This window comes from Amphiprion ocellaris, chromosome 1 (genome assembly GCF_022539595.1).
Source record: "Amphiprion ocellaris isolate individual 3 ecotype Okinawa chromosome 1, ASM2253959v1, whole genome shotgun sequence".
Classification (NCBI taxonomy): domain Eukaryota; kingdom Metazoa; phylum Chordata; class Actinopteri; family Pomacentridae; genus Amphiprion; species Amphiprion ocellaris.
This window is the reverse complement of record NC_072766.1, coordinates 39,197,365-39,224,820: the sequence shown is the minus strand read 5'-3', so window position 1 is coordinate 39,224,820 and position 27,456 is coordinate 39,197,365. Positions and strand designations below refer to the sequence as shown.

The window sequence follows — 27,456 nt, the reverse complement described above, 5'->3', positions numbered from 1 at the left end:
GACATTTCTGAAACTCTTAAACGTAAATTAGGCTTTTTGATAGACACAAAATCTGTTTCTGCCATGATAAACTAATGCTAACCCAGGGACAAAGTTTCTTTTATTCTTATCCATAGGTGTCCTTTTGTCTTGAAAGTAGAGTTTAGTGTAAAACTTACCACTTTTAACATAGAAATAAGGCTAATTAAAACCCTGATTGGCCCATATTTACTGATTTTCATGATTTTTTACCAGAGACATTTGATTTCTGAACATTTCTGAAACTGTGAAGCATAAATTAGGCTTTTGATAGAGCTTATAATATGTTTCTGCCTTAATTACATCAAACTATGTAACTTGTCAGTCAGATTTTGAGACAATTAATCGTCAGACTCTGGACGTATTATATTTCAATTTTCACTTTACTTCTTGAGTTACCACTCAATAATGTACAATACCTATGTCTCCGTGCAACAGCACGAATAGAACTCATTACTGTTCATTATACTGTATACTTACATTTGTATTAGATGAGTGCACATTTTACATTTCATGCTTATACTTTCTCTACCTGTGTTTATCTACTGCTTTTATTTGTACGACTTTGAATGGGAGAAGTTTCACCTCGGAGATAAACAAAGTATTTCTGATTCTGATTACACCAATCCTGACCTTTAACCCAAGGACAAAGTTGAATCCGGTCCCCTTTAACAAAACAAGTGAGAGCACCGACCACTGTGTCCTTGCCACAAATCTCCAAAAAGTAAAACCGCCTCTCACAAGGGCATCGATACAAACTCTCACACACACTTTATAAACCTCCAAAAAATAAGAAATGCCCCCTGAGTGCTTTAATCCACCACTTTCTGCAGTCTCGGCCAATCGGAGAGCAGCTGTGACGGCAGGAGCAGAGAAGATTAGGACCCCATCCTCTGCTTCTCTACATGTCACTTTCTCCCAGCATCCCTTCATCTCCTCCCTCCTCTGCACCTCCCTCCGTCCTCGCATCCTTCTTCTCTCTGCCCCCGGCCCACAGGAAACCTGCACTCCCGACTCACTTTTCTTTTGACCCGAGAGTTTCTCATTTATTTCTCACTATGTGGTTGAATTTTGTCCCTCTGCTCGGTTTGTCTCTCTTCCTGTCTCCTTACCTCTTTGTCTCGTCTGGCTCTTTTTCTTTTTTTTTTTTTTTTTTTTTTTTACTTTCCATCGCAGGATTTGACCGTCGTTGTTTGGACACATTAGCATAATCCTCCTCCTCTTTTCTTTCTTTCTTCCTTTCTTCCTCCTCGTCCAATGCTTGCTCTGTCCTCTCCTCCACCTCCCTCCTAAATATTTACTCCCCGCTCGGTAAACGAGGCAGCCACACTTGTTCACACAGAAGAGGACATGATTAGAGGCTGATTGAGGCCAGAGAAAGTGACAGAAGCAAGAAGAGAGACAAAGGGGTTGTTGGTCTGAGGCCCGGCTTTACCTCCTTTGTAAATCTAGCACGGGCTTGTTTGAGTAGCTTTTAAATGCTCTCTGTGTGGTTAAATAGTGCAGAGGTGATGGATTAAAGCTTTTAAAGAATTACTATAATTATTCTATATTACAGGGGTCACTAATGAGGTTCAGCTATGAGTCAGTCCATTTAGGGATTGATATTTTACAGTTTCTCTTAATGTGTTCGATAATGAAACTCAATTTATAAAAAAATAACTTAGGCAAAGAAAATACTAGCTCTAAATGCAGATGGTGTATTTTTGTGATGGTTTTGAATGCAGACATTCTCTTTTTTAGTCTTCTGTGATTAAAAGCCTAAACTTACCCTTGAGTTATATATTGCTGGCCCAAGAAAAACACATAAATTTTACTTTCCGACGTCTGGTATTAGATTCTAAAAACGTATTTTACCTTATATTTTCAGGCATCAGCTGCCTGCTGACCATCACATGATTGCAATCCTGCTACAAATCCATCGCTGCGGACTTACTGGAACTTAACTGTCAGAAATGATACGACTGAGAAGCCTTGGCGGAGTACTGTGCTCTCTGAGTGCTTTTCTTGATAAAAAACTGAAATGTTAACCCTCTGTACCACAAGCAGTTTCTAGGTGTTTTTTGGTACATTTTTACACTCTGTGGGTTCATTGTTAGGATAAAATACAGTCCTGCATCTCCGTGGAAACAGAACAGCTATTGCAAGAAGTAAAGAGAGCCCAAAAATGTCTTTTTTGCAGTATGACGCTGTTATAATGCCAGATGTTGCAAAAAGAGCTGCTGTTGGTTGTTTGAAGCTCTCTTTCTTGCATACTTGCAAAGCTAATAGTACTTGACCAGAGAAAGGCCGAGTAGCCTGAATATAATCCGTAAACAGATGAATTACCTGCTGCAGTTGAGTGTCAAAATGTGAGGAAAAGTGGAGAAATGATGACTCTGTTGAGCCGGTGACAGTTAATCCTAATAGCCTTATAATGTCATAATTAGACTGCATTAGAGGACTTCCTGTCATTCTGCCTCCTAAGAAGAAACTGTGTGGGTTGTGTGGATGACAGCGCTCGAGTGTTACTCACTGGTGTCAAGCACTCAGCACAGATTTGTCATAGCAACAAGCGAAACGTTTCTGCATTAATCTGTCGTGATGGACAGTAAAATGCCTCGTGCAGATGCTGAAAATCTTCACTTGTGCATGTGTGCGGTTCATTCATTAAAACTGCTGCTCTGGTGTATCTATACTTTACACAAGAATCTGTTTTCTTTGTAACATTAAGCTTTGCACTTTCTATATTAGACTTTGTGTTCCACTTCACTTATTTGCAAGCTACAGTTGGAAGTTTAGGAATTTACTACTGATATGATCAGAATATTGATTTTAATGTGCATGTGAAGCTGCACAACCATATATTAGATTCAGTTTGGCCAACTGCAACATTAAAATGCTATTTACACATGAATGCGTTTGTATTTATAGTCCAAAAATGCAAGATTAATGCTGAAATGACTCAAAACTGGGTCATTTTGCATGAAAAGTACCGTATTTTTTTGCATTTTGGACATTTTTTCACACTGCAGTTGTAATATTTTGCAGCAAGTGCAGGACCCAAATAGTTTCTCCAGCACTTGTGCTCATAAACTGTCATTTCCATGTGAATGTATTGGTATTTAGTCCAAAAAAATGCAAAATATACAAAAAATCGCTCTGAATTAGGTCATTTTGCATTTTAAAAGAGAAGCTTTGATTTTTCTGTAGGTTCACATATTTTCACATTGCAGTTCTATTTTTTTGATGCAAGAGCAGGAACCAAATAATTTTTCTACCACTTGAGTGTATAAACTGTCAGTCAAACATGAATACATTTGTATTTATAGTCCAAAAAATGCAAAATATACAAAAAATGGCTCCAAATTGGGTCATTTTGCATAAAAAGTAGCTTTAGTTTTTTTTTTTTGCAATTTAGCATATATTCAAATTGTCATAATATAAACTGTCAGTTACACATGAATGCAGTTGTATTTATAGTCCCAAAAAATGTAAAATTGGGTCATTTTGCTTGAAAAGTAGCATCTTTTTGGGAATTTGCACATATTTTCACATTGCAATTCTATTTTGCAGCAAGTCTAAGAACCATATAGTTTCTCCACCACTTGTGCTCACAAACTGTCAATTTTCACCCAAAAATTGTCAAATATATGATAAAATGGCTCTAAACTGGCTCATTTTGCATAGACAGCAACTTTAGATTTTTGTAATTTCATATATTTTCACATTGCAGTGCTGCTAATTTGCAGCAACTGTAGGACCCAAACAGTTTTTCCACCACTTTGCTCATAAACTGTTAGTCTTTCTACAGATTTTCCAAAACAGAAATTGCTAAAGTAGTAAATAAAAAGATGCATCAACAGTTTTTGGTGAGTTGTTTTGAGCTTTCCACTAGTTTTCTACACCAGTTTATGACTAACGCTGTAAAGAGGTGATCGATTTTTCGCCTCTGGAAGCTAGTAAACATAATTCTGCGATGAATCTTGGGTGGATGTGAGGCGGCGTTGCGGCCGGGACGAGGCAGGAGGTCTGTTTACTGTAGAGGTGGAGGAGGAACGAAGAAAGCCCATCACACAAGCCGCCGCCGGACACGCTGCCAACAAAAACTGTGCTGGCAGCGCCGCGCTCTGCTCTGACGGACTGAAATATGCGCTGGCTACCGACCAGAGCTGCTCAGAATCAGATAAGCCACCTCTGTCGGGATCGGCTATGAGAGGAAAATAAAGAGGGAGCAGAGGAAAAGAAAGCGAAACGGAGTAGAGGGATGGAGGGGATTAGTTAGTCGGCCTCACAGCATGAGGGAGATGCTTTAAATTCTCAGAAATAATGCATTTTGTAGCCTTAAAAAGTGTAAAAATAGTCTGCGCGGTCATGTTTGTAATGTTATAATGAGCCTCGGCGCGCTCTTAGCTTTTAGACTGGAAATGAACTGAGTCAGACATACTGAATGCTTTTCTAAAACAAATTGGATGTCATTGCTCCAGACAGTTAATGACTCTTTTCTTATGCTGCCCATTATATTAAGATCTTCATTTAGGAATTAAAATAAGAAAACAAATCTGGTTCGTTCCATTTAGAATGCTAAATAGCAGGGTGAATTTGGGATTTCTCTCTAGCTGCGGGACACAAAAAGTCTGTTGTAGACTGCAGAAAAATGAAGTAAAGGGCGGAATCAAATCTCTTTACGTGTTAGAAAATGAATACTTCTGAGAAGTGTCACACATGAAGAAATCAGAGCCTTTGGGGTTAATAATCAAGTTCATTAGTATTGTGAATTAGTGGTGGGACTCGATAAAAAAAAAAAAAGTCTAATTAATTATAGGCTTTGTAATGAATTAATCGTGATTAATCACACTTTGGCCAAATAGCAATATCTACCTGTCTGCTACATTCATAGATTCCTTCAAACTCAGAGTGCTATTGTAGTGATTATATGTAACTTTATAAGACTTTTTGTAAACTTTCAATGTCTTGAAAAGTGGTCTATTGTGGGGTGGCTACTAGGGATGGAGGAAATTTCCGATTCTTCGATGCATCGCGATTCGGACGTGGATGAATCTGAATCGATTTACAAACGTCCAAGTTTTGATTATTTAAATCTGTTAAAGTAATACAGAAGGTTCTAAATAATGCAGAACTAAGAAGCATGATACACATGATCTCCGGGACACTTTGGGATGCGCACCTGGAGCGGATACTCCGAAATGCGCAAAGAGTAAAACAAGCTTGGCTAACCGCCACCCACCTTGTCTTGAGATCAAAACAGCTCCTTTTAAAATAAAAGTGTGGAAACACTTTGGCTTCTATGGCGGAAGTGAATTGGACAAGAATCACATTATATGTAATGTATGCACTGCTGCATACATTGGAGTCCAGATACACCATCCTATCCCGATGCTGTTTCACCGACACAGCAATCCCAACACTCTACAATATACATAAATTAAAGATGCATCAATAATCAATTTATAATTGAATTGTAGCCCCTGAATCGTAATCGTTATCAAATCGTGAGGTGCCCAAAGATTCCCACCGCTAGCGGTTACACCGTTAGCCAGTATCAGGACTGGACTATCGTAGCTAACGTTATCTCTGGTGCTAACAGCAACATGTTTTGCATTGAGGTGATACCGTTGGCTTGAAGTGCTGTGGTGATAAGTAAACTCTTTGATGCGCAATTTGCACACAGCCACGCTTTCATCCAAGCTGCCATTGGGAAGTTTTTTACAAGAAAACTTTCCACCCAACAAGCTCAATGCGGTCTCGTCTTCCTTCATTGTTCACCAAACTTTCTTGACTTCACTCAGTGCGTCCTGTGTATCTTTTTGTGGCTGGCAAACAGACTTTAGGTTCATTACCGCCACCTACTGGGCTGGAGTGTGCATCGACGTTACCAATGTGCCAGAAATTTGGTAACTGAGAAAGGTGCGATTAAATGCATTATTCTTTCTTTAATTAATTAATCAAAATTAACGCATTAAAATCTCAGCCCTATTGTGAATAGAGGAGGAACAGTTTCTTTCCATCTTATCTCTGCATATTCTTCATGGTATGACATGAATATCCTTTTTTTTTCCAGCCTCCATATTCCAAATCCCTCACTTCTTATTAGACTGTTTTTTCACTCTCTCGAGTCCACATCTGCTTTTCAGTCTCCTCACTCTCTCGGCTGTCCATCCTCCCCTCCTTTGAGCCGGCGTGATAAGCGACACTTAGGCAGATATATTAGTCCCATTAGAGCCACTCGATTCAGCTGCTCCACAGTAAAGGCGAGGTCATTAACTCCGCTACTGAAGGCCACTTAAAGACGACCACATGCGTCTTCCTAAAGATGCATGCAAGCACAGAGACACGTACGAGCATATGCAAGCCGGATGTGCACATTATTACTGCACTTAATAAGCAATGGAGCTCATTGTTTTCACTTGATATTAAAAAAGAAATGCACATAGAAAACTGCAAAATTGGATTGAAATCTGCAAGAGAGAACACACCAATCAAATTAAAAGGGAGCTTTTTCACCCATTGCATATTTCCTCTGGGGGTATCATAGCAATCCCCATAACCTTTGACTGTGTTTACTCAGGTTTTTGAATATCTGTTCCTGAGAATTTAACCTTCACCTCAAGGGTGAATAAAAAACACTCAACAGGATCGTTTCTTTTCAGAATCTTTGTCCCTGTAACTCTTGATAGTCCAGAACTACCACAAATATTCCATTCATCTATTTTGTTGGGGCCAAGGCAGATATTTCACAGCTGGACAAAGGTGTCTGTGGAAATATTTCACCCAACAAGCTCTATTAAAGGTTTCTTCTTTCACTCCAACATAGATCACCTCACCTGCATATCACTGAGGCGTCTGCTGGAATATTTTACACTGCAGATCTGTGTCTTTATTTCATTCTTTTGGCTCCACATTTGACATCAGGACACGACCGCACACTGATGCATGCACTTGTCTAGCAGTCCTAAAGCATCTGAAACAAATAATATCTGTAACTACTTCTAGGAGAATAAAAGAGGGGGCTATTTTTTAACTAAACTAAGCAGTTTATGGGTGTTTTTTCTCACTGTGGACTCATTTTTCACTACAATATAAAGTCCTGCACCTCTTTGGAAACGGTAATCCATTGGCTTTAAGTAGACATAACTCCAAAATGTACCTTTGTGCAGAATAATAATGTTATAATGTCATGAATCATAGAAAAAGAGGGAAAAAAGTAGAATTTCTTCCAACCAAAATGTCTCTGAATTTTTGTTGTGTGGTTGTTGGTTGCAGCTGAGTCACCAAGAGTTTCTGGGTTGCAGAATTTTACAGAATTTAGTTACAGTAAATCGTTTATTTTTATCCCGAGGAAACCCAAAGTCAGACATGATTAGTTTAAGAAAATAGGACAATTTCCCACATTTTTACAGTCTTTTGCTATGATTAAAAAAAAAAAAAAAAATGTGATTTTAGCCATTTAGAAAAGAAAATAACATGCCTGTCAAACCAGCTGGTGGGTTTTGGGGTTCAGAATTCTAGTGCTGCCACTAATGATTATGTGAATTATTTTTACTACTCTGCTGGTTATGGTGTCAGTTAATTGATTACTCATTTGAATGAGTTAGATGATGATTAGATGATGTTAGAAGTGAGTGTCAGCAATTAAATGTCTTACTGACTCCTGTTTTTAGCGTTACGAAAAAAATGCTCAAACATTCGATATCTCAAGCATCTTTTACTGCACCCCATGGGAAAGTTTTCAAAACGATCGGTATTACACCTGCATTAAAATGTAACATGAACTGAAAAAAGAGATCAAAAACTCAGAATTTTAACAGCATGACTGTTGTCTGCAGCTCAGTCACTGATGGCTTCATGGTTTTGCTGAGAACTGCAGAATTTATTTTTTTATTTTTATTTTTTTTTTACAGAATCCAGTTTGTAGAAATGGTTAATTTTTAGTGAATACTTAATTTGATATGTAGTATTTCTGTGATTTCGACGAAATGTCACAATTTTCCGCTTAGATTTTGTTCATTTGTTCTGTTTTTACAGCTTCAGGCTCTGGATAAATGGTATAATTTTGATGATTTTTTAAAAATTTGAACTTTGAAATTTGAATTAAAAAACTTGACTGAATATAGTCTATCTGTTATTTTCTTCTGTAAAACATCAATAAAATGAGAAGCTCCATTCAAAAATTGCTCCATTTAAAGCAAGCAACATCACACGGCCCTGTGCTGCAATTATCAAAACAGTTTTCTGCTGGTTGATTGAATTAATCAAACAATCAGACTCAAGATTTGGCGGGGTAAACACGAAAACTTCTTCGGTTGCTGTCAAGTTTCTTCACTGGCAGAGGGACTTGTGATGATGGGACTTGCAGATTGTGTGCGTTTGTCTGGGAATGACCGGTGGAACACAAGTGGGAATTCTGGAGCTGGGATGAGAAAAGCTCTTTGGTGAAGGTCAGGATGTCTGAGTGTTCGGACACATGCGAACTCAACTGCACTCTGGAGGGTAAACATTCAGGAAGAGCAGTTTGGAAAGGCTCCAGGGTGTGACTGAGGCAAAGTTTTTGTGCTGCTTTGTCACCTCAGAGTGTCAGTTAGGGCGGTGAATGAACTATCCAAACAAAAAAACAGAAACAGGAAAGATGAGTGTGGATCAGCTGCTATTGTTGTGTGCCAGAGAGGATGTGGACGACAGTGATACGTGACTAATTGAAAACCACACGAGCAGGAAATCCACCACAAAGCAATGTGTTGTGCACCTGTTGTGGCTTCGTGTTTGATGTGGTTTCACCAACGCATAATTCTGTTCTGGACTTTATTATGAACTTGTGAAAATATCCACATCGGGGGTGTCAAACATACGGCCCGTGGGCCCAAAAAGGGCCACCAGAATGTCCAAGCTGGCCCGTGGGACGACTTTGCAACGTGTAAAAATGATAGAGAGGATGTTAACTTTAAATTGTAAATCTGTAAAACTGTAAATTTAAAATGATTTCTAGGTCTTGACAAGTTGTTTCGATCATAAACAATGCATGCAAATGATAAACTGAGGCATGATATTGTTGAAATTGCTCTTATTTTTTTGAATAAACTTCAGTTTGCTCATAATGTTTTGTCATTAAATGTGAACATTTTCAGAAGTGTACTTTTTTTGGCACTAAAACAAGGGGAATTTGAAGTTGTTGTTATTTATATGTTATTATGCTATGATTTAACTCAGGGGTGTCAAACATATGGCCTGCATGCCAAAACTGGCCTGCTAGAGGGTCCAGTCTGGCCTACAGGATAACTTTAAAAGTGTAAAAATTACAGACGGCATTAACTGCAATTTCTCAATGAAAGTAACTGCTATTTTAAATTCATCCACTATACTGCCACAGCTTTTCTGTATTTGTTTTGTATAAATTTTATACACATTTTTACTCATTGTAGGTTATTTTTTGACTGTAATGTGTAAACAACAAACTGAGGCATAATGTTGTTGAAATTTAACTTAGTTTTCTTCCGAAATGTGAGGTTGTTCATATTGTTTTGTGAAAAAAAAATTCATTTAGGGTGAACGTTTCCAGAACTGTACTTTTTTTGCAATAGAACAAAGGCAAACATTTGGAGTTGGCGTTATGTAGAGGTTACTACGTTATGATTTAACTCACGGATGTCAAACATATGGTCTGTGGGCCAAAACCAAACCATCAGAGGGTCCAATCCAGCCTGAGGGATGACTTAAAAAATTTAATAATTACAGAGATGACATTAACTGCAATTTTTCAATAAAAGTAACTATTTTAAAATTGTCCACAACTTTTATGTATTTTTTACGTATGAATTTTATACATTTGCAAGACAGGGCAACAACTTCCTTCCTTAATTGTTCCCACTTTAGTTTGCATGGTGTGGTGGTCAGGATTACTACACAGATGTGGAAATAAATGTAAATTTAAAATAATTTCTAGTTCTTGTCAAGCTGTTTTGATCATAAAGTAAAATACAGGGGGTCCTCAACTTATGTTGTTCCACTCCTCCAGATCGACGTAAGTCAATTTTCGCCGAAAGTTGGAACTCTGGCGAAAATGTGAACAAAGCCGTTATGTGCATCACAATATCGATCAGTTCTTCAGAAAAGTAATGAAGGGCAAAAAGTTAGCAAATGTAGCCAATCCAAGGTGGCGTACAACCGGTGAATGTAAACAAAGCCATCTTATAGCACCGTGTGATGACGTATTCGTCTGCTCCTCTTGCCAACTGGTTCCACATAACCAGTTCCGATGTAACGACGATACGCCATAGGTTGAGGACGCTGTAAACCGAGGACCCCCTGTACTATATCATTGAGTTCCAGATACTTGAGACTAAATGTTTTGTGCCTTTGCAGACACACCGTGATCTGTAAGTTGTAATGTGTAAATGATAAACTGAGGCATCATATTGTTGAACTTGAACTTACTTTTCTTAAGAAACTTCAGGTCGTTCATAATGTTTTGTAAAAAGATAATTCATTTAACGTGAATATTTTCAGAATTGTGCTTTTTTTTTTTTAACTAAAACACAGGGAAACATTTGGAGTTGTGGTTATTTAAAGGTTCTTATTCCATGATTTAACTGGTCCGACCCACTTGAGATCACAGTATTTGGCCACTGAACTAAGATGAGTTTGACACCCTTGATCTATATCATCAATACTTTTGTCAGCCGTCTGCTCAACATGTTGTAAAAGCGATGCTGTTAAAAGTTCACGATGAAATGATTCCTGAAGAGCAGCAAACAGCCCACGGCGGTTAATGTCAGCGGGGTTGTTGTGAGCGTGTTGATGAATGTGCGTCGGCTTCTGAGGAATGCTGTGGTAGTGAGAAGAGCGGCGCTGAGCTGAGCAGAATGTGAGCGATAAGAGAGATCAAAGCGCCCAGAGACCTCATCAGCCTTCCCAGCATGCTCCCTGCTGATCCACCTGATACCAGAACAGGCCTCACCTACTCTGCGTTTATGCATGAGAGGGAGCGAAAGTGGACTTATTTAATATTTGCATACATTTCCTATCTGCCCCAATTTGTAAACACTTCTGCAGTGTGTGTTTATTCAGCGGCGCTTTGCTTATGTCTGCATTTGCGTTTCCGTACGTGTGCATGTTAACGCCGCGCTCACTTCTTCCTCTTCAGATAAGCTGAATTATTTATCGAACGTCGAGAAGCAGAATTTCTTCCTCTTTTGTTGGCGTTTGAGGCCGTAAATCTGCTGACGCCTGGTCAGGGATGCATCCAGAATGCATCAAACCGCTCTGGATGGAGTGAAGGTGACGACAGACTCTCAGCTATCAGGGGAAATCCTGTAGGAGATAATAAATCTGTACGAATTTTACCAACTGTTGAGTTCCAGCTTAATATCTAGGAACCTTATTTTGTTCAGGCTGAGCTTTTGTCTTCTGAAAGGGGATTTTGCAGTCATGCTTTATACTTAAAACGTTAATCTCTAATAGTTTTAGAAGTTGTAAAATATTTACAAAAATGGGGAGTGCTGCACTGGGTCAAGAACATTAGTGTAGGTAGTTTAATAATAAGAAAATAAAAAAAAATTGGATGCTCTTTATGAACAGAGTGTGTGGTCAAGTAGAGATGAAAAAGTAATGACTGTCCTACTTCTCATTAATGGAAATCCTTAGTACTTGTCAGCAGTCCAAAATGTATCCGAGGCGCTTCAGGCACAACATCAAGCAGTTTCTGGGTATTTTTGCTGCTTTTTGCCATATTTTTACTCATTTTAGGTTCTTTTATGACTGTAATACTAAGTCCCGCACCTCAAAGGAAACAGTATATCCATGGCCAAAAGTAGCGAGAACTTAAAAATGTGTTTTGCTAAATATAACAAATGTAAAATGTCATAAATAATAATAATAATTATAATAATAAAAATCTATTTATTTGATTAGACTTTTTCCAAAAACTGATAAGTACAATGTGATTGTCTTCAGGTATTGCCAAAAATACAAACCCCTCAGTGTAAAGTCTCTGAATTTTTGATACATGGCTGTTGGTAGCAGCTAAGTCACTACTAGCTTCGGGGTTACAGCGAGTAGTGCTGAATTTATTTTATTTATTTACAGAATTTGGTTGCAGTAAAGGGTTTGGTTTTGGAAAATTTTGAATAAGACATATGGAATAAAATGATTTTGGTGAAATAGCTTGATTTTTAGCTTAGATTTGGTTGTTTAGCCCAAAGAAACCCAAAGTCAAACATGATTAGTTTAAGAAAATTGGACAATTTCCCCCATTTTTGCAGTGTCTTGCTGTGATAAAAAATGTAATTTTTGCCATTTAGAAAAGAAAATAACATGCCTGTCAAACCAACTGGCGAGTTTTGGGGTTTGGAGGTTTTAATTCAGTAATTATTTTTACTTCTCTGCTGATTATGGGGTCAATTGATTGATTACTCATTTGAGTGAGCTAGTTTTGAAGTTAGTTTCAGTCACAAAATATCTAACTGAACCAAGATTTTTAGCATTATGAAGAAAATGCTCAAACATTTGATATCTCAGGCATCTTTGAATGCACCACATGAGGAAGTTTTCAATGCAGTCTGTGTTGCAACTGCATTAAAATGTAACATGAACCAAAATATATGTATATATATATGTAGCTAATTATATTTTTCACATTATGTCCCTGTATGCTTGATTCTCAGCCGCTCCTGACATAAACTCAATCCAGTGGCTGCCTGGAAGGAAATTAATAAAGAATCTGATGCTGTAATTTAGATAACTGTTTGCAGAGATGCATCACATTTGCATATTAAACCACCCGTGTGGTCGTGTAATTCAGACACAACGAGTTCATCAGGAGGTGGAGATAATCAGAGGTCACAAGCAGAGAGCTCCGTTTGCTTTTCTGCATCTCCGTCTCTCTCTTTGTGTTTCTCTCTGAATAATGCAGGATCCATGCAGGGGTATGTGGGTCAGTGGGGCTTTACTCCCCCTGGAGACCAGCAGAGCCACACCCCGACACGCACACACACTTGTTTAATTCACTCTCTCGGCACTGACTTGTCCGTCTCGCTGTTTAACTCGGTGCGTGACGTCATACATTTTTCATAAAGTCTCCGTTGCTCGGTCAATATTTCATATCTGGTATTGGTACAGGCGGCTGAGTGTAAGGAGTTCGCTGCTCCCCTGCCTCCCTTCCTCTTCCCTACTCTCCCGCTCCCTCCCACCTCCCCTCTCCGTCCCTCTCTGGCCAGTAATTAAATTAGCTCTGTCTGCAGATGACAAAGGGCCAGTCATTCGGGCTCTGCTTAGATAGCGAGTAGCTGCACTTAGAGCGGATATGAAGTTAAGGAGGAATGCGCTGAGCCGAGCTGGTGGGAAGGTGGAGGATGCTCGGGTCCAGTTCAGGCTGAGACCAGACGCAGAATAAATCCTGCTGCATTTACGCTGTCAGAATCGGCTGTTTTAGTGCAGAACGGCGGCCGTGAAATGAGTATAAAGCCTCGTATCTGTGTTCTGGGCTGTGATCAGTGATGGGGTATCTGATCTGTGCTGTTTGTTTTGTCTCGCAAAAACTACAAGGTCAGATTTCACGGGACTTTGCAGAGAGGCAGAGCAAAGACTCAGGAGAAACCCTTTAGATATTGGTGCGAATCCACAGTACTTTTGTCCCTGGTCTCGGTGGAGAACGCACTTGAGTGATCTTCTTGTTTTTCAGTGGAATTATCTGTAGATTGTGGTCTAGATAATGTCCAAAAATAAGAAAAATAAATGTCTGTTGCAGCTTCCAGGGACCGGTTTGCATGTTTTGTTGAAGCAGTGTACCAGATCCCAAAGGCTACCACTTCACTGTTGCAGTTGATGATAAAAACAGGCAAATGTTCGTATTTCTTAAGCCAAAAAACACCGAATTTGGGTCAAAAATGCTTGATTTCAGTTAATCAACTAATCTATTAAATGACTAATCATTGTAATATATTATTCATTGAGACCAATACTCATTAATTGACCATCATCATGATTAAAGAATGTGCTATATTCAGCCAGTTGGGTCTTTTTAACTTAGTTTGATGGTAAATTGGCCAATTTTAGATTACTTTTTAAGTTTTTCATCAAGTTTAGGCTTGTTGCATATACAATATTATGAAATACTGTTGTTTTTATGATGCATTTTCGTGAGACAATGCAGGATTTGACCGATTTAACAATTTGAGGGTACAGTTTCATTTACAGATAGAGCCAATGAGTCTAATCCAATGTGGTTTTTGTTAAATTGAGTGAATATCTCCTCACCAGCTGACTTTCTGTTCTGTGTGTGTGTGTGTGTGTGTGTGTGTGTGTGTGTGTGTGTGTGTGTGTGTGTGTGTGTGTGTGTGTGTGTGTGTGTGTGTGTGTGTGTGTGTGTGTGTGTGTGTGTGTGTGTGTGTGTGTGTGTGTGTGTGTGTGTTGAAAAAGCAATGCTGATACACACCGATGAACCTGTAAATGAACAAATATTAATAATAGTAAAAATCTGATCAATTAGTCCTTGTTTCTGACCTTCCTTGAAAATTTCATCCAAATCCGTTAGTCAGTTATGGAGTAATGTTGCTATCAGACAGATGGACAAACGTACACCAGTCATCTAGAACTCTGTCGCGTTCCTTGGTGGAGTAACAAATAAAATGCTCAGAATTCTTGGGCTCATATGGAGCAAAAAAAAAATTGAAAATCTGGAATGTTATCACTATTTATACATGCTAACTAGCTTTTAGCATCACCAGTCTCTCTCCAGGCTCCACCTTTAATATGCAGGTCATTTTCACTGAACACTGGTTAAAATCAGGGATTGATGCAAAACATGTTGTTCCTTCCCTGGAAAACACAAATAAAACATAAATTCCAGATATCTGGGGGATATAAACTTCTCAAACTGATAATATCCAGCTGTTTTCAAAGGTTATTGCGCTTCACTGTGTCTGTTGCACATCATGGAAGAATAAATATAATTCAGGCCTCCAGCATGGTTTGAGACATGAGAGGAACCGTCACTAATGTGAAAAACAGCAGGAAAATAATGTTGAAGAGGATAAAGCAAAGCAGAACATGTCATAAAAAGTAAAAAAAAAAAAAACAGTACTAAAAAGTGCTCACAGGAACTGTCTTTCCTCGCATCCTCTGCCTTGCTTCTACTCTCTGTCGCAAAGTTTGTCTGTTTTTTTGTTTGTTCCTGTTGACAAACGTGTTGTTTTCTGGCCTTGTTTACCTGCAGTGCTGCCCACCTGCTCGCCACTGGACTTCCACTGCGACAACGGCAAATGCATCCGTCGCTCCTGGGTGTGCGACGGAGACAACGACTGCGAGGACGACTCCGACGAGCAGGACTGTCGTAAGTACAGTTCCTCCCTTTCTCCTGACAGACAAACAAACAAACAAACAGTCATGCCGATAGGAGCTGTCAACACAAACACACACTGAGACCTGCTCTGTCAGGCTCAAGGGGACGAGTTATTAAAGTGGACAGATGTTTGAGGCAGCCGTGTGCAATGAGGTGTTTGTTTGGAGTTTGAAGGTGTTTGTCTGTGTGTCGCAAACACACACAATCGTAAAACACAACACAACACACACACACACACACACACACTGTGGCATGAGGTCAGCACTCACACTGTCACCATGCAAGACATTCTCCGACCTTTGGCTTCACTTTATTCTTGCTCTTTTGGCTTGGGGAGCTAGCTGTGTGTGTGTGTGTGTGTGGCTGTGTGTGTCTGTGTGTGTCTTAGTGTGTGTGTTCTGCCCAAAAATACCCCTCAGCAGCTGCCTGCCAGGCAGAATGTGGCCTGCAGTGGGTGAAGTAAGCAGCGTGTCTATTTCTACACTCGTATTTATGTATCTGTGCATTGCTGCCTGGTGAGTGTTTGAGCTGCTGGATTTCTCTCTTACTGAGGATCATTTCCAGTTAGAAACTGAGGACATTTTTTTTTTTTGGAGAAAGAAAAGAGCGTTTTGTCTCTTTCATGGGGTTAATGTGAAATCCACAAAATGTCAGTGCGACTGGGAAAAGAAAACATCCCATTATTCTGACTTGAGAATGCACTTTTTCAGTGGTTATTTTTAGGTCTACTCAAGGTCAACCGTTGGGGTTGTGTGAGGTTGTACAGTTGCATATGTGTGTGTTTTTCCATTATCAAGGTGCAGTTAGTGGTCAGATTATGCGTCCGCATTTAGACTCTGTAATGACTCGTGGATGTACACTGCAGACCAGCCACTCCATCACGCTGTCACTCAGTTTGGTGATTCGGTTTAATCAGCCTTAGCTCTCTCTAGCCGACAGGAATAGTTCCAGGCAGAGACGACAACACATGGCGGAAAGAGTCCGACAGCGTCCTTCAGCTTTTCAGTGTGAAGGAGTTTCAACCACCGGCATGTCACTAAACTAATTCACAAGCTTTAATCGTGCAAATGTTTCATCATTTCTGTGAAGAGTCAGAAATGTTGGTCTGTTTGCACAGTTAAGGAATTAATCAGTGTGCTCTGAATGTTTGCTGTCCTCCAACTGGAAAGCACATGATTCAGCTCTATTTTACTGGAAGATACACAGAAATCCCAATTTCACTATATTGCTTTACTAGGGATGTCTTATTTCAGTTGATATTAATGATTACTTACCATTTTAATCATCTATTTTTAAGAAAAAACAGAAGAAAAAAGGCTTAATTTGAATTAAACCACTTAAGCCTATTTATGAAATATCTGCAGGCATTACTGCAGACTAGTTCATTTCAGTTTGTATCTACGGGGGGTAAACTGAATATCTTTGAATGTGGACAAAACAAGACATCTGACGATGTCATTTTGAACTTAAGGAAATTAATTTTTCAACATTTTGTGACTTATACATCAAAGAATTAATTGATCAGTTGAGAAAATGATCAAATTAGTCATCAATGGAACTAATCAGGACTTGAATACACAACTTTAACTCAGTATAAAGGCCACATCACCAGAAACTGAACATGTAAGCACTGCTTTGTTATCAGACTCCTATCAGCTGATGCTAACTTGCATCATGTGGTGGCCGAAGATGTGACGTGTGCCGCGAGATTGAGCTGGGACTGTCTGCCTGAGGTGTCTATCCAGGAGGTCAGGAACAATTTGTCTTGCATACTATGGCTGGAATGTGAGCAGATCACAAGATCTTTATTGTGGAATTGGCTGCTCAGAACTGTGGTCTTCAGGTCAGTGGTGTTTGCAGATACTCAGCAACCTGCTGGTGGACGCCTTTAAGCAAATTTCTTAACCATAACGTTGATATATATATGAACCTGATGGACTGCAGTGTCCAGTCACAGGTGTTAAAAGCTCAACTTTAGCATGTCGTCTTGCTAACAGCAGCATGTTACCATAGAGGACAAACACGATTAATGCTGCTCATATTATTTCACCAAAGTAGTATTTTCCCTTTTTCATTTCCTCCATTTATGAAGTAATGACAGATTGATTGATTTCTGGAATATACATGAATTCTTTTGCTAAATTTGGACTGTAATTTAATTCACAATGATGTGTGTTTGCTTCAGTTTGTGCCACAGTGAATTTTTGTGTAATTGTGCCTACTTATATTGTTCCGTTGACTTTATGTAAATCCACTACTAGAGTTAACATGGTAATTAAAAAATAAAATAAAATACTTTGTTGAGATTGTTGATTTGAGTCCTGCATGCTGGTGAGAGATCTCCTGTTAAACATTAACCTCCTGTAAAGGAAGCTTTATAAAACCTATTTCACTAAATTTTAAACTCTTGCAAGGCGAAGGGAATCCAATGTCCTATGGGGCTATTATGTTATGTCGCTGTAGTAGTAAAAAATCTGGACACTGGTATATATAAAGTCCAAAATCCTGCAAGAAAGCAAGTGAAGTAGCTGTAACAAGGCCTTAAAGGGCAGGAGTGGATGAACCTGGTTACACAGGTTTGTCTATGTAGATTCTTAGTCATCCAGGTCTTGGTAATCCTGTGAGCTTCAGTAAAATAGTAATAGTAGATTCTTAAATGAGATGTGAATTGTCTTCAAGAAGCTAAAAAAGACATCCAGTTGCTTCCTACTGAAGCTCCTGAGAACATGGTTACGCTGCAGCTGCATAGTAAAGCCCGCTCGCCTGCAATGACGCCGTGAGGATTTGTTTAGGAACTTTTGACAGGGCTGTTTCACAAAGATCCGAGAACAGATCTGACAGCAAGAGTTTCGCAAGCACACAGAAGCACTTTGACAGCGAGCAGATTCACGGAAACTGAAGGACATTTGTGCAAACAGCAGTATGTCTCAGCGCAGACAAACAGTTCTGAGCAGGAGCAGAGCAGATTTGCACCCGATAAGGGGCTATGCGAGAGAAAGAGCAGGATTTGCAATGGAAAGCATTGCAAAATGTGAATGTGAAATGAAGAAATAATGCTGTCAAATTGAAGAAAGAATAGTGACTTGCTAATTATCACATTAGTGTCTTTACATACAAACAGATAGATTTTGGATTATTCGTTCTCTAGATACCTCATGTGTTGGACTCGGGACATTTTGATCTGTTGAGAAGCACTTAATGAACAACAAGAAAAGCACTCAGTACTCCGCCAAGGCTGCTCAATCGTTGTATCATTTCCAATGGATGAAATCTTTAATCAAAAATAACCTTGCGGTGAGCACAGGCGTTTGTGTTATGCATGTGTATGTTATGTACGGATACCGAAACGCATGACCTAAATATGTAGCAAGCAGTGGGAATTGATGGGACTCAGAAACACCCCACAATTTAATCCTTGTATCATTTCTGATGGAGAAGTCCCGATAAGTCCGCAGTGGTGGATTTGTAGTAGGATCACAATCATGTGATCGTCAGCAGGCAACTGATGTAGCGTTTACTTGTTGTCATAGTTACAGTGACGCCGTGCCGCTATCTCACAATGATACAGAAATCTTGAACAAATCCGTGGATCCAGACTATAAGCCACATCACCGCCAAAATCTAATCACTTGGTCCTTGTGTCATTTGTGCACTTCCCTGAAAATGTCATTGAAATCTGTTAGTCTGTTTTTGAGTAATGTTGCTAACAGACAGACGGACAAACGTACGCCGATCGTCGCATAACTCCGTCGCGTTCCTTGGCGAAGTAAAAAATGAAGTGGCTCAGATTTCTGGGGTAAAGGGCTCAGTTGGAGCAAAAAAAAAAATGCAGCTAATCTGGAACATTATCGCTATCTATACATGCTAACTAGCTAGATAGCAACAATCTCTCTCCAGAATCACAGACTCCACCTTTAATATGCATTTCATTTTCACAGCATGCTAATTGAATGTTGCTAACAGACAGACAAAGTACGCCCATCATCACACAACTCCACCACTTTCCTTGGTGGTGTCACAAAGTCTTTTGGATATCTCCTGTGATTAGCATGAATGTTTGTACTAAACTTCATTGTGATCCGCTGAGTATTTACTGAGATATTTCGACTCTCACTGACTGATTTTACCATCCTTGAAGCCCAGGTGCAACAGGGTGCCAGAAAATTGGCAGATTACTGCTTTAAATGATGTGGATTTAATGAGTATTAACTTTGCCATCTGTGTTAAAGATGAAGGGGCAATTCCCTTCCATCAGTCGGTGAGACCAGGATTAGAGGCAGAGTTGCGCTTTAGCAGCACTTAAATAAAATCTCAACCACAAATGCACGCCAATCACTTTTCTAGCAGAGCTTGAGTGTTTCCAGCAGGTACAGACTATCTGTTGATGATTTCTCTTATCTGTCCATCATTCAGAGATCCTCCTCCTCCTCTGCTGACCCACATTCCGTATCAGCAGCCAGACATTGACTCACTTCCTGATGGGGGTCTGTCTGCTGGCAGCCACTATGAATTTTTCATCTTCATGCCCAGTATATTTTCCTCCCGTCCCTGTTTCCCATACTACTTATTATTTCATGCCTCTGTCTGTGTCTTCGGGTTTTTTGTCTGTCTTTCACCTCCCGATATGTTTTGTTTCTCGGCGTGGTGCGGTAGTCGTACTTCATTATTTAGAGCCGGGGAGAGAGGATCCTCCACGCTCGGCTGGAGCTGAAGTCGAGGTTTTGGAGCGAGGTGTGCGTTTGATCGTGAGATATTCAGAATTCTTGAAGTTTTTAGAAGACGTTTTACAGAATAAAACCTGACACCCGTTTCACCGCACACACATGCAGGGGGGCACGGCGATGACTCCCGGCGCTCTTTGCCCTTTGACGTTTGGCCGCCGTGTGAATGATGAGCATCTCGAGGGCTTGTTGACCTCCAACCTCCCTCTGTTTACCTCGCTGATGGAGGAGGGAGAGACCATGACAGGGACACTGGGAGGGAGAGAATCAATTATTTTCTTGCAAGCTGAATAATAGGTTGAATTAGTGTTTTTCGGTCGATTATCCGGGCAAAATTAAATTTTCATTTGGTTCCACCCAAGGACGTTTGTAAGGTTTAGATCCCTTCCTTTTTCGAAGGAGGGGAGGGCGTTCTGGCGTAGAGGAGGTGGGTGAGCTGAAGTTTAGCCTAGCTTGGCTAGCCTCATAAATAAACGGGCTCGGCTCATATATTTCACATATCAGTCCAGTATTTCCTGTAGGTTGGCTGATTAGTTACAAGAAATTGCAGAAGTACTGAAGGGTTAGCTTTAGGGTTAGGGTTAATGTTAGGGGATGGCCCAACATCACCCTAACCCTAATTCTATACACAGTAATGCCGTGAATTAATTCTGTTACTTACATGGAGTGATTCACTGTCCTGCTCAGTACAAGGCCAGTTTTCAGCTCCTTAATAACCAAATTTACGGGCTCTTGGTCAAAAATTTTGCTAAAAAGCAAATACCGGATGATATTTTTGTAGTCAATTTTTTGTTATTATGCTTAAAAAAAATCAATATGTAACCTTATGAACCCCAAAAACCCACCAGAGGGTTAGAAAGGCATGTATTATTATTATTTATTTTTTAAAAAGCCCAAATTACAGTATTTATCAACCAGAAACTGTAAAAACAGACAGAATCTTCAGATTTTCAACTCTCTGATGGTTGTTGAACTAATCAAAATCCCTTTATTCGGCATATCTCATTAAAAAAATGGCCAGACTGTAAAAAAACACACAAAAAAGATATGCTTCTCAGCATATCAAGAAACTATTAGCTTCCAAAACACGTTAGCCACTGTCATGTGGCAAAGATTCGGGTAGTATTCGGCTGAGCTGCAGGCAGTGTTTATCCAGAGCAGGTAGGAGACGAGAATAGAAACAAATTAAAAATGTAAGTAGTCAAATGTCTATAGTGGCTAGATTCACCATTTCCTTGCCAGCATTTGAAACACTTGGATTCACTTGAGGAAAAAAACCCAAAAAACATCAGAAAAAAAAACAAAAACTTGTTGATTTCCAATTTTTATTCCATTTTCAAAAATGTTTAATCAAAAAGTTTATTTTTATTTATTTATTTATTTATTTTGGTATTCTTACTATGTCAATGCATGCATGAAATTTCTGACATTTTTTTCTTAATTACAACGTTATTAAACAAAGATGGACAGCAATGTGAGACCAGCAAAAGACACCCAGAAACTGGTTTAAACTGAATTTCAGAGGCGTTAAACATTTGAACAGTTCGAAGCAGAGACTATTTGTCAGTTTTGCTTGATTACTAATGAAACAATCAATCAAATGCTAAAAATCATTGCTGATTTATATTCTGTCACTGGAAAAATATTTAATTACGTCCAGCCACTTAGAAACACAGGACTTTATCTTTCAGTGAAAACTGAACCCACAGTGAATAAAAATGTGATGCCCTGAAGCTTTTTGGGGTTAAAGGTGATCTGATCAAGATTTTTGAACACGAGGTCCATTTGAAGTCTCCTGTATCATGTAATGTTATTTATTATGTATTTATATTATTGTATTTATTTATAAGTAGGTAGTCTGACGGGATAAATTGATTTCTTTTTCATCATGTATGTCATTTACTGGGGAAGAGATGGCAGCAGGAGGCACCGTGGGAGGGAGTGGAAGCAGTATGATGTTCATGGTGATGTTCTGCTGGGACACTTTGGGTTCCGGCATTCATATGGATGTTACCTTGATGCATACAGTATCTACACAAAAAGCTGAAGGTGTTTACATCTGAATTCCCCAGATCTCAATCCAATTCTTCATCTGTGGATGTTCTGAAAAACAAATCCACACTTTGGAGGCTCTTCATGTCGTGTCACTGCTCTCAGAAGTGGAGAACAGTATGTGTTTCAGATGTGTTGCTGCGATGCTCTAATACACCCGAGAAAAGATGAAAAATCTCTCCGTAATAAAGAAAATCTTCATCTTTGTCCCTCTTTTCCGTGGGCATCCCTCTGGTTCTGTCTCCCCTTATCTCTCTCTGTTTGTCTCAGCTGTCTAACACTCACAGTCGGCAGTGATAAATTATAGATTACCTCCTGCCAGGGGCCATCCATCACTGGCTCTCCTTGACGAACCTGTTTACTCGGCCCCAGCTCTGTTCGCGGCTGGGCTCTGCCATTGATTGCAGTGGTAACCATAGACGCTGGTGTTTTGGACGTGTGGTTAAAGCAGGAAGGTGAAGGGGTTGTTTTGATAAATGAAAGGGTTTGAAACACTGACTATGTTACAGTGCTGAGAGTTCACGAGAAGGAGTTAGTTCTGTCTGACTGTATCATCAGGGCTGTTTGTATGAATGATGACTGTGCCTTTTATCTCCAGTCTCAAGGTTGACTCTCTAATGAAGCATACACTAACATACAGTAGGCAGCATATGTACTTAAGATATTAAAAAAATGGTTGGTTTGGTAGATTAGATGGGTCTTGAATTCAAAATGGTAGAGAAAAGTGTTCAGTGTTTAACTTGTGTGCTCTGAGATAGTGAATATTTACATTTTTGTATGTTATAAATGGCCATATTTTGACAAGTTCCAGCGAATGCAACACTTTGATCTAGATTTTCTTTTATCTGATGAGCTAGACAGACGTAGAGAGCACTGGAGTGTCGACCTCCTTTTCTTGCATGAGTCAGAAGAACTTGAGTCCAGTATTGTGCTCATAAAGAATGCACTTTATGGCCCATTCAGACCTGGATTTTAATAGTATTTAAAGCTCTCATCCTGTCAAAATCAAGTTTTTTTTACCTTGTTAACGTGTCGTATGGGATTTTTATCTGTACTAGAAGACAATTCCTGAGACTGCACAGTCTCAGTGGCTTCATATGGAACAGAACTAAGAAACCAATCCTGTCAGCTTGCAGGGAGGTGCTTTCTGTATCGTTATTCTTCTTCATTTATGCCTTAATTGTATTACAAAAGTAATTACTCACTGTTGTACAGTGCTTGAGCAGAGACAATAGGTGAGCTGGTGTTATCGAGCTGCAAGACGTGTGGAGGGGTGGATAAAAAAAGAAGCAGGAAATTCGTAGATTGTGCATTTAATGGGAAGCAATGGCAAACGGTTGTATCTAAACTATTTTAAGACCTGAGATGATTATTTTCATGGAAAAATATGCCTTAATATGTAACTTTTTTCTTAGATGTGCAATACAGGCCGCATGGTCAAATTTACAGGACTTCATTGCACAATTTTTGCGCACCTATTTATCCATTTACCACGGGTAAACACTTGTACATATTGTTTTTATAGTGCCCTGTAAATTACCTTATTTTATTTTTATTTTTTACTTTATTTCTTTGACAAATAAAGAACCTTGAATCCTTGGATTCACAGAGATAAGATTTTAGGCGTTCAGACGTTAAGTGTAGGAGCAAATGACAGGCACTTTGTCACCTTTAACAGATGAGCTATAAATGATTCTGACCATTAGAAAAATAGCCCTTTGTTTTGTTTATTTAATTCATGCATACCATGGAATCTGTTTTCACTAGAGGGCAAAATGCATCATTTTTTTTTAGGGTTTTTTGTGTCTTAGGGAAGCAAATCTTGAACAAACTTCTTAGCTGATGATCTGCAGCATTTTTCAGTCAGTAACTGATCAACCGATAACACAAAATGAGCTCAGTGGACATCTTACTGTATTCCAGTGCAGCCGCTTTTAATGTCACTCCAATGGCAGCAGCTGTCAGCCACGGCCGGTTGGCATGACGCTTTACATAAGACTTTTTCATAGTGGCCCTTTTTATTTTTTTTTAGCTGAACTCCCACTATGCTCTCTGCTGCCAACATGAATCCGCCAATAGTCTGACTGACCACCTCCTCTGATTCTTACAATATTGAACAGTAACAGGCTTCAACTGGTGGAATAAGCAGGTACTACAGATAACCCACAATACTGAAGTCCTTTGTATTCTCGGTTAACATATTTTTAATCTGATTTACAACTAATCATGAACATCCCTGGTCCTTCTTGTTTTTTCAAGCGTTTGTCATTCATGTTGGAAAAGTGCTTTACAAGTAAAGTTCTTCTGGTCGGTGACGGTGAAGGCAGCTGCTTTATTGAGCCCTCTCGTCTCTGTGTTGCAGTCGCTGTCCACTGAAGGTTTTTCTTTGTGTTGAGACCAAAGCTCAGGATTCTCAGTTGGTGAGCCTGTTTACAGAGAGAGAAATGTCTTCCTTCACATCAGCCTTTTGCTCTGGAGCTGACATGAAAGGCCACAGTTCCTCTGGAATCAGGGCAGCTTTAGGTGCATGTCAGCAGCGCTCAAGGACGGCATCACCTTCTTGTAAAATATCTGTTCTTTGCTTTTGTTGTATATGTTTCATTTGTCCTCTGAAACCTCTCCTGTTTTTTCTTCCTCTGCAGCTCCCAGGGAGTGTGAGGAGGATGAGTTTCACTGTCAGAATGGATACTGTATTCGCAGCCTCTGGCACTGTGATGGAGACAATGACTGCGGGGACAACAGTGATGAACAATGTGGTGGGTGCACACACAAATGCTAGCATGCAAACAGATGTTTATTCACGCCATCTTTTCATTTGTCTTGTGTGTTTTTCTATGGCAGACATGCGCAAATGTTCAGACAAGGAGTTCCGTTGTACGGATGGGAGCTGCATCGCCGAGCACTGGTACTGTGATGGAGACACGGACTGTAAGGACGGATCAGATGAGGAAAATTGCCGTAAGTTACACAGTCTGTGTGAAATTCTCAAACAAAAAGTTTTATTCATGTAAGCACAGTGAAGTACAGCACTTTTTTAGGAAGTCAAGTTGGGATAACGGATCATGTAGCAGATTTATACTGCGCAAAGTAATGTTTGGATCAAAGAGCTCACTGTCTTTCCCTACAAAAAAATGTGGTTATTTTTAACTTTTAATCCATAATCAAATAACTAATTTATACTTGCCCTCTCCGAACTGACAGAGACATTTTCAAATAGCTTGTTTTTCCCAAAGTCCAAAAATATTTAATTCACAGTGGTTTTAAACAGAAAAGATTAACTTTCTGAACCACAAAACCAGCTGGTGCATTTGAAAGTCATGCTAAAAACATGCTAACAATGCTCCATTTATCACAACAGGAAACTGTAAAAACATCTTAACGCCAAATCATGTCATTTCGAATAATGGCCATAAAGTTCTAAAAACATGTGGACATATGTGTTTTATTCAAGAAAATGCAAAAATTGAAGTGTTTGTAGTAACCAGATTCTACAAAAAACTAAAAATTCTGTGTTATTTGGCAAAGCAGTTGAGCCATTAGTGACTCAGCTGCAACCAAGACTGACATGGCAAAAATTCAGGAACTTTTTGGTTGGATTTAGCTGAACTGCAGGCAGTGTTTACGAATAGCACACAAGGAGGCAAAACAAATTGAGGATGTAAGTAGTAAAATATCAATAGTATGTAGAGTCTCCATTTCTACCCACCACAAAGCTGGTTACATTTAATTTCTATCAATAATCAAATAAGTAATTTATACTTGTGCTTTCTTCTGATAACAGAAAAAGACTAAACACAAAACCGCAAAAAAAATGAAATCTTTCAGTGGGAAACTTAATTGAGTTTCGAGCAGTGGTCATATCCAAAATAATTACATCCCAAATCATTTCAAAACTGCAGTAAGTGACTCTAAAGGATTACATTTTCATATGTGAGTAGTGTGTTATTTGTAAAATTCAAACCATCTCGTCCCTCCCCAGAGAGTCTGTCAAGTCTCCGATCAAAAGCTCATTATAACTCAAAATCATGGCCACAAGAACAGAAGAAAATTTCGAGCAGCTGCACGTTAGCTAAGATCTCTCGTTAACGAGCTTACCGCGGAGCATGTAAACATGTCCTCTGCCTAAATAGAGAGCCGAGCTTCCTCTTCATTTCACGTATAGTTTCTGACAGACTCAGCAGAGAGGCTTCAAAGAGCCTCCGACAGCCAGCTGCTGTGCCATCTTTCCCAGCATCTGTTTGACGGTGTCTGTGTGTCTGTGCAGCCTCAGATGTGATGACAGCCACCTGCAGCGTGGAGGAGTTCCAGTGTGCATACGGACGCTGTATCCTGGACATCTACCACTGCGACGGAGACGATGATTGCGGAGACTGGTCGGACGAATCGGACTGCTGTGAGTTCTTTGCCTGTCAGATTATTTCCAGCGTCATGAAGCCCCAACCTTTGATTTTTGTGTGGTTAAATCTTGAATCTTTAGGAAAAAATCTTCTCTTCTGATAGTGGATTGGTCGGGAGAATCCCTTCATGATTCTGACATCAGAAGATACCCATCCAGAATGATTTGGAGTGTCGTCTTCATTAGAAGTTGTTGGGACTTTGTCACAACCATGTAGGGACCGAGTAGCACGGGCTTCAACCATGGAGCTGTTATCGGAATTCATCATGAATTTCTAGTAGCAGAAATACTGTGACGACTTGCCAAGACTATCACAGGAGCAGTACCCCACTGAAGGGGGCAGAATTTCCTCACAGCTGACTTTGGACAGTTTGTCCGCTTAACAAACAGGCATCAGTGACTGAAACAGCTGTCTATCGATGTTCACCCACCAATGCTAGCACCATTCCTGCTTCCTGAATGGCTCTTCGCGTAGCCATGCACGGGTGGCAGGTGGGTGCCAAAGGGCAGCCTGCGATTTGGTCCGTGACTGCTATTCACAGCTAAGCCTCATATGTGAGGGACGTTCCGCCAGCTGAGGACCTGGTGGATGGGAGTTGTCATCTCCACACCACTAAATGATGAGGATTAAGCTGTGTATAGATGGTGGATGGATGGATGGTATAAAGTGAGGTAAAATAAAATATGATAAAGATATAGCAAGTATAATATAGAAAAACATCAACAAAATATACAAGAGTAATACAGAAGTGTGCAGATGAACAGAATGTGCTTAGATGTGCAAACGACATAAGCAGGTGCATATGAGTTTACAGATATAATGAATGGCGTTAGAATGTAAAATGTCCAGGATGTAAAATGGTTTCGTCAGCAGGCAGAGTGATGCAGTCCTTTTGTGATCTGCCAGACACAGACGCATTGAAAAGTCTTGTTGAAGT

The 27,456-nt window shown here is 39.6% G+C and overlaps 1 protein-coding gene across 3 annotated transcripts in view; it reads left to right on the top strand.

Moving 5' to 3' along the window:
• lrp4 (low density lipoprotein receptor-related protein 4) overlaps positions 1-27,456 on the top strand; it is a 141,869-nt gene that overhangs the window by 62,603 nt on the left and 51,810 nt on the right. For all 3 annotated transcript variants that reach the window (XM_023279729.3, XM_023279728.3, XM_023279730.3), the window contains exons 3-6: positions 15,224-15,340; positions 24,765-24,878; positions 24,964-25,080; positions 26,387-26,515. In XM_023279729.3, coding sequence (XP_023135497.2) covers positions 15,224-15,340; positions 24,765-24,878; positions 24,964-25,080; positions 26,387-26,515 — 477 coding nt within the window. The remainder of the gene's footprint in view (positions 1-15,223; positions 15,341-24,764; positions 24,879-24,963; positions 25,081-26,386; positions 26,516-27,456) is intronic.